The sequence below is a fragment of the Haliotis rufescens genome, unplaced genomic scaffold (assembly GCF_023055435.1).
Source record: "Haliotis rufescens isolate VD_foot unplaced genomic scaffold, xgHalRufe1.0.p SCAF_6, whole genome shotgun sequence".
In the NCBI taxonomy this organism is placed as follows: Eukaryota; Metazoa; Mollusca; class Gastropoda; order Lepetellida; family Haliotidae; genus Haliotis; species Haliotis rufescens.
The window spans coordinates 20,888,759-20,907,156 of record NW_025964334.1 but is presented as its reverse complement, the minus strand read 5'-3'; the positions used below and the strand labels follow the sequence as shown (position 1 = coordinate 20,907,156).

The 18,398-nt window shown below is 39.2% G+C and overlaps 1 protein-coding gene across 1 annotated transcript; it reads right to left on the bottom strand.

The window, feature by feature from the left end:
• Window positions 1–1,425: 1,425 nt before the first annotated feature.
• Window positions 1,426–15,934, bottom strand: LOC124151328 (endoplasmic reticulum-Golgi intermediate compartment protein 2-like). Its single transcript, XM_046523733.2, has 10 exons — window positions 15,444–15,934; window positions 14,718–14,826; window positions 13,760–13,806; window positions 11,466–11,682; window positions 9,724–9,819; window positions 8,665–8,723; window positions 5,768–5,866; window positions 5,075–5,172; window positions 2,828–2,990; window positions 1,426–1,704 (listed from the first exon to the last, which is right to left on the bottom strand). The coding sequence occupies exons 1-10, from the start codon at window positions 15,556–15,558 to the stop codon at window positions 1,523–1,525; spliced, it is 1,185 nt and encodes a 394-aa protein (XP_046379689.2). The 5' UTR covers window positions 15,559–15,934; the 3' UTR covers window positions 1,426–1,522.
• Window positions 15,935–18,398: the final 2,464 nt, after the last annotated feature.

The following is an 18,398-nucleotide window of genomic DNA, read 5'->3' as shown; positions in this document are numbered from 1 at the left end:
TTGGTGGAATTTTAGTGATGAGCAAATAGAGGTCATCAAGCGCATGTATTTTGTGATGATCAATATCCTGTTTCAGGAGTAAGGATTGTATTTGGCGAGCCTTGGTGGGGAAAAGACCCCAAGCCGCAGCAGTCTACACAAATACGGAACCGATCCTGCTGGTGTCCTTACTAAAATGTTTCGCCATCTATGTCTCCAGTAGCCTCAGCTACATCCATGTTTCACTCGATTTTCAGAATCTTAAGCTATTATTTTTAAAATGATAATAATTATCGCTATAATTTGTCCAGATCCCCAATTATTAATTCTTACTCGATCCGTGATAGTCAAGGGCGATGCAATGTTTGTAAACACTGAAAGTAGTACCTACCAGACCTTTTATATTTGCATATTTGTCCTTAAATGAAACCACCATTTTGAATCCTACTCATATGAAAAATTTCATGATTTACACCATCCTGACCTATTTCATCTTTATCATGGCTGCAATAGATAACCGAGTCTGGGCAAGGCAAAACAGTGGTTGATAGCATGAGCATCTTTCCATGTCTTTGGGCTAGATGGCACACGATCAGCCATGTCAGATAATGTGACCACACAATCCCCATCTCTTTGTCTGCCGGAGCGAGGCGAGGCGAGGTGAAATGGGGTTTAACATTGTGTTCAACATTATGTCAAGCTTGTCTTGCATGTACATGTTTGTGTGGCTGTTTATACTATTCCAGACTTGTGCTGGTGATATAGTGCCAGCTCTCTGAGATACTATACAGCAGTTTCACATGGATACCACATTTCGTCAAATAATACCGTATTCGACGTAATAAGCGCCCTGCTCTAATAAGCGCCCATGGTGACATTTGCTGATATATTGGCTAGTGAACAAACCCAATTAGCACCCCTTCCGATTGATCAATGTACACAAGACATATTTTTTAGTGTATAATACGCACTCATGTGTTATGTGCACCCTTTATTATGGGCAATTAAATTCTGGAAAAATATATCTGTCGTACATAAACATTTCAAGCTGACAGCATAAACCATGAAATTTATCTTTCGACTCTGTTTTTTTCACCAAAATAATATTCTAATAAGAGCCCCCTAGTTCTAATTTTGAGAGCGCCCTGGGTTCTTATTACGTCGAATACGGTATGATGCCAGTCTTTGTTGATGCCAAGCACCAGGCAGGGCAACAACAGGTACCATGTTTTGACATGTTTTGAGGTGATGCGGCCTGGGGATCGAACCACCACCGACTTATCTATTATAGCTTTATCCACTATCCCACAGAGGCGTTTTTTGTATAGAATGAGTGAGTGAGTAGGGTTAAATGCCACTTTTCGCATTATTGCTGTCCTTCAAGCAACATGTGCTGGAGACTTTCCAACCCATGAGAATACAGCAGGAAAAACCAAAACTCCAAAATTTAAAATTACCACATTTATTGTCATCCAACATTCAACAACTACAGTAGATTTTAAAAAATATAACAGTAAATTGGATATAAAATGAATAAAATGTGCTATTGAGGCTGAGCAAGCAGTGACACCCCAGCAGGATCATCTTGTGGAGGGTTGGATAGGGATGGAGACGGGGGCGTGGCACTTTGACTTGCTTCCTCGAAGGATTTCGGTTTATATTTGCCCATCTTGAATCTACAGCAGAATAGGTCCACCAGAAAGCCAGAGAGACCATGCATCATTCCTGCAAAAATAAGGATTTAAATTCATGACTTCCTTCTAAGAATTGCAAACACCCTATATTAAGTTACTTTTTGTTTAACAGCTTTTAACAATTTTACAATTGGTCATGTACTCTAGTTATTCAGATTGTACCTATCCCATGAAGTCAGTAAGCAGGCACATGACAATGTCCCCTTGTACAGATAAAGATCTTCCTAGCAGTACACATACAGGAGCTTGGGTTTCAAAACAAGGGTTTCTGGCAAGGGTTTCCAGGCTAACAAAAAATTCCAGGCTAACAAGGGTTTCCAGACTAACAAGAGTTTCCAGATTAACCAGGGTTTCCAGGCTAACAAGGGTTTCCAGACTAACGAGGGGTTCCAGATTAACAAGGGTTTCCATACTAACAAGGGTTTCCAGATTAACAAGGGTTTCCATACTAACAAGGGTTTCCATACTAACAAGGCTTTCCAGATTAACAAGGCTTTCCAGACTAACAAGGGTTTCCATACTAACAAGGGTTTCCAGACTAACAAGGGTTTCCACACTAATAAGGGTTTCCAGGCTAACAAGAGTTTCCATACTAACAAGGGTTTCCATACTAACAAGGGTTTCCAGATTAACAAGGCTTTCCAGACTAATAAGGGTTTCCAGGCTAACAAGAGTTTCCATACTAACAAGGGTTTCCAGATTAACAAGGGTTTCCAGACTAACAAGGGTTTCCACACTAATAAGGGTTTCCAGGCTAACAAGAGTTTCCATACTAACAAGGGTTTCCATACTAACAAGGGTTTCCAGATTAACAAGGGTTTCCAGATTAACAAGGGTTTCCAGACTAATAATGGTTTCCATACTAATAATGGTTTCCATACTAACAAGAGTTTCCATACTAACAGGAGTTTCCAGACTAACAAGGGTTTCCATACTAACAAGGGTTTCCAGGCTAACAAGAGTTTCCATACTAACAAGGGTTTCCTTACTAGCAATGGTTTCCAGAATACTACTACGGGGTTATCTATTTTTAGACGTGGCGCCAATTAGTGTGATTGTTACTTGATCATGGATCAAGGGTGTCTGGGCTTCCCTGTACTGCTTCCTGTGGTTTGAACATGGCGCTAGAAGATGACAGAGAGATGCTGACTTGCCTGAGACGGAGAACACTCCTCCTATTATTCCACACAGTCGGATCATGAACTGCCAGTACGGCTTGTGCTCCTCGCGCACTCGGATCATCAGTGATGACAAGTCATACTTGACAAAAATCCCTGGTACGCCATGGCTGCCTTTGGAGTGATCAATTTGACGGCTCTGAAAAACAGTGAGGGTCAAGTGATACAGGTAGGTTTGATGCTGCTTTCGACGGTAACTCTGACATACCACGGCATGTCAGCTTAATTTGGAAGGATAGCCTTGTGAAACCCACTTGCAAGGGCAGATGCAGCATTTTCAAAAGGGAGGTGTCCAAAATATCAAAATGCTCTCTCAGATAAATTTACTGCCTACAACATAATACATTTGGTTTTCAAAAGAGGGTGTGGGGGGATCCCCTGGATCTGTCGATGCACACAGGTATGGTGCTGACAAATGAATGATAAATTGGGGTGAATCTGGGATTCGAACACTGGATTGTAGCATGCCAAAGGGAAGCAACTCTGCACAGATAATTGAGTGTTTTTAGACTGGGCCACCCATACCACCTGCTGCACACTGAGATGGTTTGGAACAGTACAGTGAAACCCTGCTAATCAGGACAGCTCCCACTGAAAAATCAAGATTAACAAATAACCGGATTTACAAATCATTTCTCAAAGAGTGGAAAGTGGATATTACTATCAGAATCATGGGGGAAGCGATGATCTCAGAACAATACAGATAAACCAACAAGGTTAACCTGTTTTATCTTTATTCAACTTTATGAGGGAGAATACTAAAATGACACTGGATTTTCAAGGTCTACAAGCTTGGTTAAACAAATCAGCAAAAGCAGGTATTGCGCATGTTAAGGATGGTGGCACATCCAGGTGGTTCAGTAATGGTGCAAGTCCACACACTGATATAACAGGGTCGGGTGGTCAGGCTCATTGACCTAGTTGATGCATGTCATCATATCCCAGTTGCATAGCTGTTTGATGCTGAGATGAGTGAGTGATTGGGTATTATTCAAAATCTAAATGTTTACTTCTGTGTGGAGCCACATTAGACACAAGCAGACACAGAGCCAGGGTGTAATAGCATCTCATGCTGACTTGTGTTAATCCCTATATAATACCGGATGTGCTACAGTAGACATGCTATAATGCCTGACTTGTGTTAATCCCTATATAATACCGGATGTGCTACAGTAGACATGCTATAATGCCTGACTTGTGTTAATCCCTATATAATACCGGATGTGCTACAGTAGACATGCTATAATGCCTGACTTGTGTTAATCCCTATATAATACCGGATGTGCTACAGTAGACATGCTATAATGCCTGACTTGTGTTAATCCCTATATAATACCGGATGTGCTACAGTAGACATGCTATAATGCCTGACTTGTGTTAATCCCTATATAATACCGGATGTGCTACAATAGACATGCTATAATGCCTGACTTGTGTTAATCCCTATATAATACCGGATGTGCTACAGTAGACATGCTATAATGCCTGACTTGTGTTAATCCCTATATAACACCAGATGTGCTACAGTAGACATGCTATAATGCCTGACTTGTGCTAATCCCCATATAATGCCGTAAGTGCTACAGTAGACATGCTATAATGCCTGACTTGTGTTAATCCCTATATAATACCGGATGTGCTACAGTAGACATGCTATAATGCCTGACTTGTGTTAATCCCTATATAATACCGGATGTGCTACAGTAGACATGCTATAATGCCTGACTTGTGTTAATCCCTATATAATACCGGATGTGCTACAGTAGACATGCTATAATGCCTGACTTGTGTTAATCCCTATATAATACCGGATGTGCTACAGTAGACATGCTATAATGCCTGACTTGTGTTAATCCCTATATAATACCGGATGTGCTACAGTAGACATGCTATAATGCCTGACTTGTGTTAATCCCTATATAACACCAGATGTGCTACAGTAGACATGCTATAATGCCTGACTTGTGCTAATCCCCATATAATGCCGTAAGTGCTACAGTAGACATGCTATAATGCCTGACTTGTGTTAATCCCTATATAATACCAGATGTGCTACAGTAGACATGCTATAATGCCTGACTTGTGCTAATCCCCATATAATGCCGTAAGTGCTACAGTAGACATGCTATAATGCCTGACTTGTGCTAATCCCCATATAATGCTGTAAGTGCTACAGTAAACATGCTATAACGCCTGTAACTGCCCAGGACTGACTGTACCTACCCTCTGTGATACCGCAAACTGATAAGTGTTTTCATTGACCAGGTACGTCCTCACTTCTGTCGGAACCACCTGTATGTAGTACTGGAATGTGTGGAAGTCTGAAACACAATGTGTCACACAGCTTTGTATTAGGGGTGAAACGATACAGCAAGGTCATGATACAATACAGCAAGGTCATGATAAGATACAAATCATGATACATGTCACGATACCATGTGTATTGCGATATTCATATTGATGTCAAATCACATGGAAACGTCGTACTATAAATATTTCAGAGCAGGTTTAAAAGGAAAAGCTAGCTGTAGACATATGTTCGTAGGTGCTATTTTTAGTAGTGAACTTGAAACGCTAATTACAACACATTTTGCGATTTTTGACTGACAAAAATGCTGAGGTCATTAAACGAGTCTTAAATATTTTATTTTAGAAAGTGTATCATCGTTTTGTATCGATACAGAAAAACATATTGTGTATCGAATCATTGCATGAAAAGTCCTAGTGATGTTACACGCACATACACTCGCTCACCTCTGAAAATGAAATGAATGGCTGTTACAAACAGTAAATAAGTTATCCTTAAATGTTCAACATGTCGTCATGTTCTTCTAACATGTCTAACTGACTTGATCCAATGTAAGTATTGGAACTATTTCTACAATTCTCACATTATTGTCATAAGGATGGACTTACGTGCTTTTGTCGATTGCAGTTCCCCATCCAAAGGGTAGATAACTCCAGATACTGGCTCCCCAAAGGAAAGGTGATCAATTCGATGAGAGAAGTTATAATCTGAAAGTAGCAGCAAATTCATATTGTCAATATATATTTACTTGTGTTCTTTAAATGAAAGCATGTTACAAGAGTCAGCAATCCTCAAGGAAACAAAGAAACATTTCTTGCCCTATACTTGTAACAATATGTTGCAATGTTTAGAAACTTTGTCAATATTTGAATATTGATTAAACATTAATCTCAACAGTCAACACAGTGATTATCTGTTAACCACAGACAAATAATGATCAATAATTCTTACTAGCAAACTAGCAAATGAAATAGTAACCTAGATTGCAATGTGATATCGGTAGTGATTGAGTTTGGCCTAACACCACTTAAACAGGATTACAGTGATATTAAGGCGTGTCAGCTTAATGTGGGAGGAAAGACCGAAGTGACCGAAAGTCTTCACATTTACCATTTGTAAAACCCATGAGCATAGGAATGGTGTTGACAAACCAAGAATCATAATCAATGTGAACTGGGATTCGAATTTCATCACTGACAAAGTCGAGCCAAAGGATAACTTGTATCAGAAGAAAGTAGTTTTCATCACAGCAATACTATATCATGTATAAGTAAAATTCCTTTTTAATTTACACTTTTGCAGTGCTTCTTCTATCAGCGTACAGACATGAAAGTGTAAATAGAGAAATATTTATCTACACCATTGGCTGTGATTAACTACATCAATTTCAAGAATACCAATCAAAGTCCTTCACCACAATAGCAAAATAAGCAGGAAGCCTAAAAGCATTGTCCTCTACAAAAACACATTCACAAAGCTACCTAACCAAAAAGGATGGAGTTACTTCCTCTGGACATGACATCATACATCTTCCCGAGGCAGCGAGTTAACTGACTATCAAAGTCCAGTTTCCACCCTTGCCGAACTAGGCTGGTATTATGGAGTTACATTTTGGCTGGACTAACGAGTCTATGCATAGTCCAATCAAAATTGCGCAACAAAATCGAAATCCGGTTTGTAAACTGTCGTGCAGATTTTGGTCGATTGTAGGATTTGCAAAGCATATGTACCGCCAACTCGTTGTCAACAGATATTTTACAAATCTTTTTATGTTTTTAATCAAGGTGCTCACGTGATTTGATGCACTTTGCGGTGTAAGACCCGTTTTATCACAATATAGATCTTGAGTTTTGATCAGATCGTCCTGACTGGGCGCCGCCATTTTGTTTGAAGCAAATGCATGTGATATGAGAGGTAGAATTTGAATGGTCCATAGGAGAGCCCAGGAATTCCAGCCTAGTTCGGCAAGGGTGGGAACTGGATTTTTATAGTCAGTTAACGCTCTTGCCTCGGGAAGATGGACATCATAAAAACATAAAATACCTACAAAACTAATCTTAATGATATTTTGAAGTAATAATGTATTTCAATGAGGGAATGTAAGGACCAAGAATGTACCCCCCGGAAAGAAAGAAACCAAATAGAAAATATGGAAGACAGTTAGATCTTGCAGGACTGGAGGTGTTCCTCTAACCATGGACTTATATATGTCCGTGCTAACCTACCTTTCACAAGGACTAAATTAGCCATGTGAGTGTGGTAATTAGCTCCCCGTATCTGCACTGCTCTAAACAAGGAGGAGAGAGAGTATAGCCTCTTGTAGTGAGTGATATATCAGAACAGGTTTTAAATACAAAGTTTAATGGCACACATACTGTGATTATACCACAATCAGACCATGCTTCTGAAAGAGCAGATGATTTCTGGAGGCTCCTGATGGGGTGGTCATCCCTCTGACCCACCCACCCCTATAATAAATGACCGGTCCCGAGGATGTTTCAAGTCCATTATTCAGTAGGCAGTAGTAATCATATAGCTGAAATACTGCTGAGTGTGGCATTAAACAACAAACAAAGAAAAGAACAGAAAAAACCCAGAAGGCAGTTTTAATTTAATTTCATGACAAAAAGGCTTTAAAATCTGAAAAATACAGTAAATGGTTGAACAATGTTTATTCTTTATTCTGCGTTCGTGCTTTCTTAATGGAATTTGCTTTTTACCAAAATAGTTGCGTTGACCAGTCTCTAGGCTTTCACTTACAGCCCAGAATCTATATTTGTCATACTTTAACAGCAAGCAATAAACATGATATATTTATAGTTTCCACCAAGCAGTATTTCATTGATCATTTTATTTTGAACTTTTATGATTATACCCTTATGTGTTTTTGGATGGTTTTACGCTAATCAGTAAACCCCATCAGGAGACTCCGTCAACCCCGTGATTAGTACAGAGCTCTGTCGACACCCGTGGGAACTTGCTACTGTCCACGTCTGACAGTCTTTTACTCTGGTCAGTGTTGCTGTGTCATGTTCAGCTTCAACAGTTGAGAGACAAAACCTGAATAATCCTGAATTACCTGGCCAGTGGAGTTTCAGTCATGAAAAGTACCTCAATTTAGGATGGGAGGTAATCCATTAAACTGTCACCATGGTAACTTAAAAGAAGTTTTTTCACATTTTATTTTCTTCACTTCATCAAGACAACAATACTTATCAGAGATGTTGCTGTTGATTGTTTGGAAAATATTAGACACCTGCTTTAATCATGTTAATAGGTCATTGATCGTTCCTACGAAGGTCGACAGAGCAATATGCGAAAAGGAAGCAGATTACAATGGTGCAAAACAAGCAGGCCCAGCGTCAGCGTCATGGTACACGACACACACACATGCCACATGTTAGTGTCACAGTACATGATACACACATAAGTGTCACAGTACACGATACACACATTAGTGTCACAGTACGCAGGTGCACACACTGTAGACACAGACACATCTTACCCCTTTCGGATAACATTATGGCGATGTGAGCGTGTCCTCTTGGAATCATGGGAACAGATCTAGCATCGTAGAGAATATAAACATAATGTTTTATAATACCTCCATGACAGAATGATGAGATCTGATTGGTTCACGTGATTGTGATAAAAACCAAATACTATGTATCTGGCCTTAGACAAGAGGGAAATAAATTTCTCCGCGGGAGTATAAATCCCTTATACCCCATTTCGAAGCAAAAACCCTTATGATTATTCTGAGTCAATTAAAGTCACTTGACATAGCACAAGTTAACCACAGCTCAATCGAACAGCTGTTTTCTATCAATTTTGAATTTGTTTTTATTTTTTAAATGTCATATAAAACATGTTGGTAAGATAAATTTGTTGTAGCAGTATCACTCGGGGTACATGGGGTTTTATGCGTCACTCGTTGGGTTTAACACCATTTGCTTCCGGCTCGTGGCATAAAACCCACCATGGGAGGCATAAAACCACATTTACCGCTGCAACAACTTATATCCTCATTCCCACATACTTTCATTCTCTTTTAATCTCAACATTGTAGAAATGTAATAATTGGCAGCTATTTGAACTGTTTGTTCACGACGGATAATTCATAATTCCGATTTCAAGAAGGTTATTCTATATATTACTCATTGAACTTTAAAGAGAGAAAATGACAAAAAATGTATGAACTCTCAACCCTACAGTGAAGCTTCACTGAAGCAGCCTTCTGGCATAGTGGCATAATATCATCAATTTATGACATCATGTAAAATAGTTTACTTATTTTTCTCAATAATAATGAGTGAGTGAGTTTGGTTTTACGCCGCTTTAAGCAATATTCCAGCAATATCACGGCGGGGGACACCAGAAATGGGCTTCACACATTGTACCCATGTTGGGAATCGAACCCGGGTCTTCGGCGTGACGAGCGAATGCTTTAGCCACTAGGCTACCCGACCGCCCTCAATAATAATGAAGCGGTTTGACATGGTATAACTTCCACGGGCAAGTCAATGCTAAATATAAAACTATTAGAAGTTATTAACCCACTTACTTTCCAGCAGTAATGTGAAAGTTGCCGGCGACCTTGTTGACCTCCAGCGACCCATGAACTCTACAGGCATCAGGACCATGTTCGGGGTTTGTTTCCCTGCCAAAATAAAAAAGAGTGACTTAGGAACATAATCGGAGCAAACCGGGATTTGAACCCACAATCATAGGTTTCTGGCGTGCCCAAGGGACCCAACTCTTCACAGCAAATCGCGGCGCCTTAGATGACTGGGCCACCTGTGCCCCCTACCAAGAGGGAGGTGGAATATTTGTGTCCTGTGTGGGATGTTATTGAACAAAAATCCGAAATAAGGTGTTGAAAAAATAAATCTGAATAGATTTTGAAAGCTGACATCAGGCCGGCTTAAGAATCCAGAATCCAAGAATTTCATAATTATCAAATATGACGTAATAAAAATAATTTCATAAATAAAAGTACATTTTAACACCCGTGTACGTACATGTATCACTTTGTAAGAATGCATGTTACAAGTGACTCATTACTGATTCTCAAATGTCAAAGCGAAAGTGAATGATTTTGTGAGGATAATGGCTGTTTTTAATTGGGATTGGTGTGGTTGACAAGTAAAAACATAACTTTATTTACCAAACAGGCCAATTTTTTTTTTTTAAAAAGACAAAAACATGACTGTAAAAAACAAAATGGTTGAATGACTTTTTAATGGGCGTAGATGAATGTAGGTGACAGTGACTGTCAAATATTTTGTACTGTCTGTCGTTAATACCCTTAACTCAAATGTTAATTACAGATGATGATAATAACCGAGAACATAAATCTGTATAAAATTTAAAAGGGCAAGGAAAATATTGCAGGACGAGTACAAAATAATATGTACTCCTACTAGCTCTGCAGGACAAGTTAGGTTAAAGACATTTTTTCGAGCCCTATCATGAACGATGAATACCTCACTTAGACACAATGTACTGACTCTGGAGACCACCAGTCCTTGTTTTAGCACCTTAATGCTGAGCGCCAGACAGGGTAACAACAAGTACCATCTTTTAACGTCTTTTAGTATGACACCCCCCGACCTTCTGCTCTCCAGGCAGACGCTCTATACACTAGATCACAGAAACGGCTGTTGTTTAACAGACTGCAAAAAGAAAAACATGTCTTCAAAATTGTAAACCTATTACTACTTCAACTACCAAACTTATCACACTTATGATTTTCGAAAACAATCTCATTAAAATCAGATCTTAGTTCTCGCTATCGCTAAACAAAGATCTGAGGACATCCCATTATGGGTCACGTCAGACTGACCTTTCATCCGACCAATCAGCATGATCAGAAATTCGCTTACCAGATCATGAAAGTGACAGTTGGAATGTGTCATGCAACCACTTATAAGACGTGGTATTCCGAATGACAGTTACAGGTTTTATGATTATATACATACAATCTAGGCCATCCAGAATTTCTTCTTATCATTTTAAAAAATTTTAATCGAGAATACGTCAAAATATGTTTCAAAGCGTAGTCGCCAGTTTGAAACTAGTGTCATAAGGCTCGAAAAAGCTGCCATCTGATTGATTATGTCGATTTCTTGTCAGTCATTTCATTGGTTGGTCAAAATTCGCGAAAGGTCCTTCTTACGTGACCCGTAAAGGGATGTCCTCAGATCTTTGTGTAGCAGTAGCGAAAACTAAGATCTGATTATAATGAGATTGTTTCGAAAATAACCTATAAACCAAGCCTAAAAAAGAGCTGAATAATCACCATACCTCGGAGGCATACCGCCACGGAAGGCTGGCGTCTTGGACTTCCACATGAGGTCCTGTATAGCATGATACTCCTCCTGCAGGTACCGGTTAATTTCCTGTAAAAATGTGTGGTATTTCTGCTGGTTTGGAGTCAACTCGAAATAGGTGTCCTCCTCCTTCAGTCTACCATAGCTGTGGACATCTTGTCCTGTAAGGTCAAGGACATCAGCACCAATACCTGAAGGTGAAGGACAGAACAGGTGACAATTGATAAGGTATTTTCAGGTTTACTTTCTGGAAAACAGAATTGTAATTTTCAGTTTTTGAACCATGTTGAAATTATTGCAACAGCAATTTTACTCAAAGACAAAAAGACTAATCCAACAGCACAAGAACAACCATAGTTAGAACTAAACTCAAACGCGTTACGATTCCGGGTAAGATATAGAGAATCTCACCCGAGTGTCTTTTGATATCAAATATATCACCACGAGTTGATAAAAGTGGTAAAATTCTGAGGCTTGCCGAGGATTTTTGCCACTTTTATCAACGAGTGTTGATATATTTGATGTCAAAAGACCCGAGGGTGAGATTTTATTTATCATCCAACATCATTCTTCCAACTTTTTCAATTTGTAGACAGTAATTAGCAGTGTCTTCAGTGTAAAAAGTACTGCTAACAGCTTCAGTAGCAGAGCCATTAGTGATGTCATTTGATTGTGACGTCATGGTAACCAGTGACGTCACAATGGTCTGCAAAGCATTGTGATGTAATTTCATTGCAGCGATATCTACAGTGTAGATATCGCTTGATCTCATCCAAGCGATATATCCTGTGGGACCCAGTTTTGGATGATAAATAATACCCTTGTAATGATAAGAGTATGGAGAAATTGGAACATTTGTAATTGCTCACAAGAATTTGTACTAGCCCCGGGCTAGCAGGCTAGTGTTAACTTCTAACCCCTGACAACCACTTTTGAGAAAGTGAATATCATTACTGAGTGAAAAGATGTTATTAAACACTACATAACCAATATAATAGACACATCACCACTGTCCTAATGGCCTGTCAGTGCCTACGTATTGACCAGTGGTTGGCAATGATAGAATAAGCAACATAGAAATCCAATGGGTAGAGGACATACAACCAGCTAGTTTGCATATAACCTTTTTAAACGTGTACCATGACCAGTGTGTGGTACAATGGGATCATTCTGCCCTGGAAACTACACAGTTTACAACTTGTACAAATAAACCTCAAAAGAAATTCTCTCGAGTGAGTGAGTGAGTTGGGTTTAACGTCGCTTTTAACAGTATTCCAGTTATATCACGGCGTGTCAGCTTAATGTGGGAGGAAAGCCCGAAGTGATGCAGGTCTCAGACGTTTACCACCTTGGTGAAACCCACGAGCACGGGTATGGTGCTGACAAACCTAGAAACATAATCGGGGCGAACCGGGATTTGAACCCACAATCATAGGTTTCTGGTGTGCCCAAGGGACGCAACTCTGCACGGCAAATCACAGCGCCTTAGACGACTGGGCCACCCGTGCCCCCCACTTCTCGGGTGAAGCTTTCTATTGACTTTACAGTTTGTAAAGGACATTGAGATGTATTTCACATGTTGCATAAATCCTAGCCTTGCTCAAAGTCTGTACTGAAAGATAAGTCCATGGATGTAAAGTAACTGTATTCTCATAATCAGCAAGTGTAGATAAGTGACAGTAAGAACGCCAGTCTTTCATAGGGACCAATTGTTCTACTATTTATATAATCTAGAAATTATACTTTAAACTAATAATCATTTCATTGTAGACTTGTGCAAATCTAAATAAATTCATTTCACATATTTCTGACTAGTTCATATGTTAGACTTATATGCAAGTGACATGGGTTTGGCGCGACTTTCACAAGTACTTAGCAAGTTCAATGACATCACAACGTGTCAGTCTAGTGTTGTCCAAAGTGGCACAGGTTGTAGACGTTTACTACTTTAGTGAAACCCAGGAGCGGAGGCTGACCTATCTAGCATCATAATCAGAATGAAACATAGGACTGAAGCCCAGTATCAGTTGATCCTGGCACGCTTAGGAGATGCAACTCTTCACCACCCATCAAAATGCTTGGGTTTATGTTATGAGTTTAGGATATGGGTTTCCTCCTCTCAAAAAGAGAAAACAAAGACAAGTACTTCCAGCAGACACCAATTAAAAATGGAATCCATGTGAAATGGCTGACAACTAGGGCAAGCAGTTCCTTCGTCCAACCAAATACCTATACTGAACATACTGAGTCCAAAACAAGATTACTCACTGCTGCATTTCATGGCCACTGTCAAGTCAACATTGATCTTGATTTTTCTGAAAAATAAAAAACTGTTTATCAACATAATAAATGACCACAACACTCAATTTTTAACAGCTTAGACATTAAAGGCTACATATCAAAGGACCACAAACTCCAAAACAGCCAAAAACCTAAACGGATTTAAACTTAAAAACAAAAACAGATGGTGGTCTGTAAATAATCAAGGCTGGGCCAGACAATCCAGTGAATAACATCATGAGCATCGATTTGCGCTACTTGGATACGATGACATGCAGCCAGACCACCAGTTCCCGTTAGTCGCCTCCTATGACAAGCATAGTCGCCTTTTAAGGCAAGCTTGGGTTGCTGAAGACCTATTCTATGCCGGATCTTCACTGGTCTGTCATAACGTCCCAAGAAGTAGCAAAGCTAAATGCATGCAGCATGTTAGACACATTACCTGGACCAGGCTATATTGAGTCTTTCTTGGTAGTTGTTCTTACTAGTGCATGTTGTGTATTCAGTGACCACATGATTTGTTTGTTTGTTTGTTTGTTTGTTGTTGCTGTTGCTACGCTCAGCAGTATTCCAGCTATTTGACAGCCATCTGTAAATAATCAAGTCTGGACCAGACAATCCAGTGATTGACATCATCAGCATTGATCCACGCAGTTGGGAATTGATGACATACATCAACCAAGTCAGCAAGCCTGACCACTCGATCACGTTTAGTTGCCTCTAACGACAAGCATAGTCGTCTTTTATGGCAAGCATGAGTTGTTGAACACCTGTTCTATCCCATCTTAGTGAATGACAAACATGGGATACTGCAACCATTCTGTCAAAGAATGTCATGTGAAAAGTTGATAAAATCATGAAAATGTCCTTTTGCTATTTGTCTCCAGCGAAAGTGTTAGTAAATAAGTGAGGTCCTGACCACTGGACAAACTTGCACCAAACTTACCCTGTGACATTTGTGTCCACTTCATAATCAAACTTCAGCTCTGTGTCTGTGTAATACTTGATTTCAGAGATCACTAGAATTGCTATGATGATGAAAGTTATAATAGATACTGAAAGGAAGAAAACAAAATGGATTATAAACATAGGGCTGTTGTAAAACTGGTGGAAAAGACATTTAGGGCATGTTGCTCAATACCAAACTGTCATAAATCATCCCTTCGATCTTCCCATGCTAGTTCGCAGTAATAACTATCAACTGATACTGATTCCAGTTATTAAACATTTTCAAACGCACTGTAAATGAATTCAATGGTTAATGATTATTCAAAATACACAGAGAAGATTATTGGTTTCACCCAACATTAGTAACAATGTCTAAACCATATGTAGACCTTGGCTAGAAATGGGCACCAGACTTTTGAGTATGTTGAGCAGCTGTTGTGCACAGTTCATATTTAAAGTAGTAGCACAAACCTTTAAAAAAAGCTAAATTCCAATTACATTTTCATTACCTGTGTGACCAGTAAAGTGTGAATAAATTAGCATGATAAACGTAGTCCACCTAATAATCGCCCATTATTCTCAAAAAACCTAGCTAAGATCTAGCCTTTCTATATCTTTATGTAGGTCAATAGATCATGTACAAATGCACTCCTTTAGTGTCTATAACTTTTAGGTTAAACAGGGTTGGAAGAAAATAACTGAACAATATCAATGTCAAACTTACATCCTCCGCCAGTAGCTGTTGTTTCTTTGTAACTTTCTGGAACTTTGGGAAAGGCATCAAGTTCTTTCACAACTTTCAGTGCCTTGTTCTTACTTGCAACATTAAGACGCCTCATTATCACTCAAATTGTTTCACGGGTATGAACGACAAGAGAATGGCAAATAGAAACAAACCAGTCGCATCTGGAAATATACAGCTGAAACCACTTAGGCCCGTAAATTATTCATCACTTTAAAATTCCACTGACAAGATGCTGTGCTATCGAATGCTTGGTCAGTTGGTGTACACTAACTACGGTACGAATACGTAAGTTTTGTTAAATCAGCTTCTAATTGGACATAAATTGAACTCATGCACACAATGCATTCTCCATTTCTGAATATCGACCCAAACAGCTACATCAGCCAGTCTTTGGATCGTTAACCATTGAAAACATTGCACGTCAATCGACGTGTATCTTTAACCGGAAGTTATTAATTTTAAGAGAAGCTATGTTTAAAGCCAAGTTGCGTACTAAAATATTTTCATCGAAACACTGCAATAAATATAATGCAAATAATATTGGATTAAAAAAACAACATTTAATAACAAAATTGTCATTCACATAACACTTCGGCAGTACTTATCACTACACTCTCTATCTTTAACTGGTTCCACTGTTGGTACGCGACGCAAGCTTAGCGCATTTAGCCTTTATGTAAACAGGAGCCCAGTCTAAAAGATTGCAACCAACGCTTTAAAGCTGGTTCCTGGCTCCTTTTGCGGGGCCCCCCTTACCAACGCCTTTTGTTCTTATGTGTTCGAATACCAACAGAGTCGACTTACTATATACAGTGACTTTGACACATATTTGCATCTTTCAATAATTATTTCGTTAGAAAAGGTTGGCCAAAATGCGGTCTCGAATTATTGTACGAAAAGGATGTTAAAGTGTTACCTTATCTTATCCTATTTTACTTCAAAGAAGTAACTGCCAAATACTCTTCTAAAAATCATCGATAATCAAAAACACTGGAATGTTCCAACTGCCAAGCTTCATATATTAAATGGAACGTGCGTATATCAACTTATAATAACACCTCATATTAAATTTGCATAAAAGGTCAATTTCTATTTTGATAGCAAAAGGAATATGCATAATTGATAAGGTCTATAAAATGAGTGAGAAGGAGAGTGAGGGAGTATTTAAGCGGTTTCGGCAATATTCATGTAATTTTACGGCAGGGGACACTGGAAATGGGCTTCACATATGTACTTATTGGAAATCGAACCCGGGCCTTCGGCGTGACCAGCGAACTACCTATAGATAGGTTTCCGAAAGCAAAATGTCCGTTGACATTTATAAGAATATATTCTTAAAGTATAAGAACACATGTATACAAGATATACTCAGAACAACACCGCATTTGTTGGTATTTTTGTTTTCATTTAAAATAGTTTTTATTGCAAGAACTGTTTAAAGAAAATAGAACAAGTAACTTATAACCAACATGCATTTTGAAAAAAAGAAGATTTCCACGAAGCTTTGGTTATGTTACAGCTAATAAAGCAGAACTTTGTTCACTTTATATGACCACCTTGGCTTATAAGTAAGAAAAACCATCAAAAATGGCATATAGCCATTGTCTGCATAACACTATTTTTGTCAAAAGAGCCGGCTAAATTTGGCTTGATTGGTTACAATCAACATCCCTGAATATTTGTCATCGTGCTCATGATCGTTCATTATATCAACCACTGGTGTGTCTGTCACATTCTGCCGCGATATAGCTGTAATATTTCTGATTTGGGCATTAAAGAACATTCACTCACTCGACCAGTGGACAATATCTGTATCTTCATATCATAGAGTGAAATCCACGAACATCCGGATATCTCGGACAATTCTCCACTCATACGATTCCTAATCAGGATATTTGTCCGAACGTCTGCAACTGTTTGTTTGTTGTTTAACGCCGCACTCAGCAATATTCCGGCTATATGACGGCGGTCTGTAAATAATCGAGTCTGGACCAGACAATCCAGTGATTGACATAATCAGCATCGATCTACGCAGTTGGGATACGATAACATGCATCAACCAAGTCAGCGAGGCTGACCACCCGATCCCGTTAGTCGCTTCTTACGACAAGCATAGTCGACTTTTATGGTAAGCATGAGTTTTTGAACATCTGTTCTATCCCGGATCTTCACGGATCAGTGACCACATGATTCCCATCTCGGTGAATGACAAGCATGGGATACTGCAACCATTCTGTTAAAAAAAGAATGTCATGTGAAAAGTTGATTAAATCATGAAAATGTCCTTTTGCCATTTGTCTCCAGCGAAAGTGTTAGTAAATAAGTGAGGTCCTGACCACTGGACATGATGGATTGGACAGAAATCTTGCACCAAACTTACCCTGTGACATTTGTGTCCACTTCATATGACATCATGAGCATCGATCCACGCAATTGGGATACGATGACGTGCATCAACCGAGTCAGCAAGTCTGACTACCCGAGTCTGCAACTGAAACAGTTCCGTCCGGGTTGAAGAGGGGCAATGTCCCTTTGTGTGCTGTCCTTATTCACGGTCCAGATTGTGAAATAAGTCTCTTGTGTGAAACCGAGACATCGTATCTAAGTAATGAGGGTAATCATTAACTTAAAGATAATATACTTCATACAATTTCAGTTGTTAGTTGATGTCTGAACGATTTAGATACGGAGGCCGTGAGCCTATCGCGCAAAAATGTTCAATCAATCTGATTAAATGCCCCAGAGTGTGCCCATTTTGCGAAAGGATCAGCTTTTTGTATGTGTATTAGAGTGACTGCTGTTTTATGCTGTAATCAACAGACCACCTCCGTGGTCAAGTGGATAAAGCGTCTGCCCGGAGAGTGGAAATTCGCTGGTTCGATCACTGCCAGTGTCACACCAAAAGACGTTAAAAGATGGTGTTTGTAGTTTCCC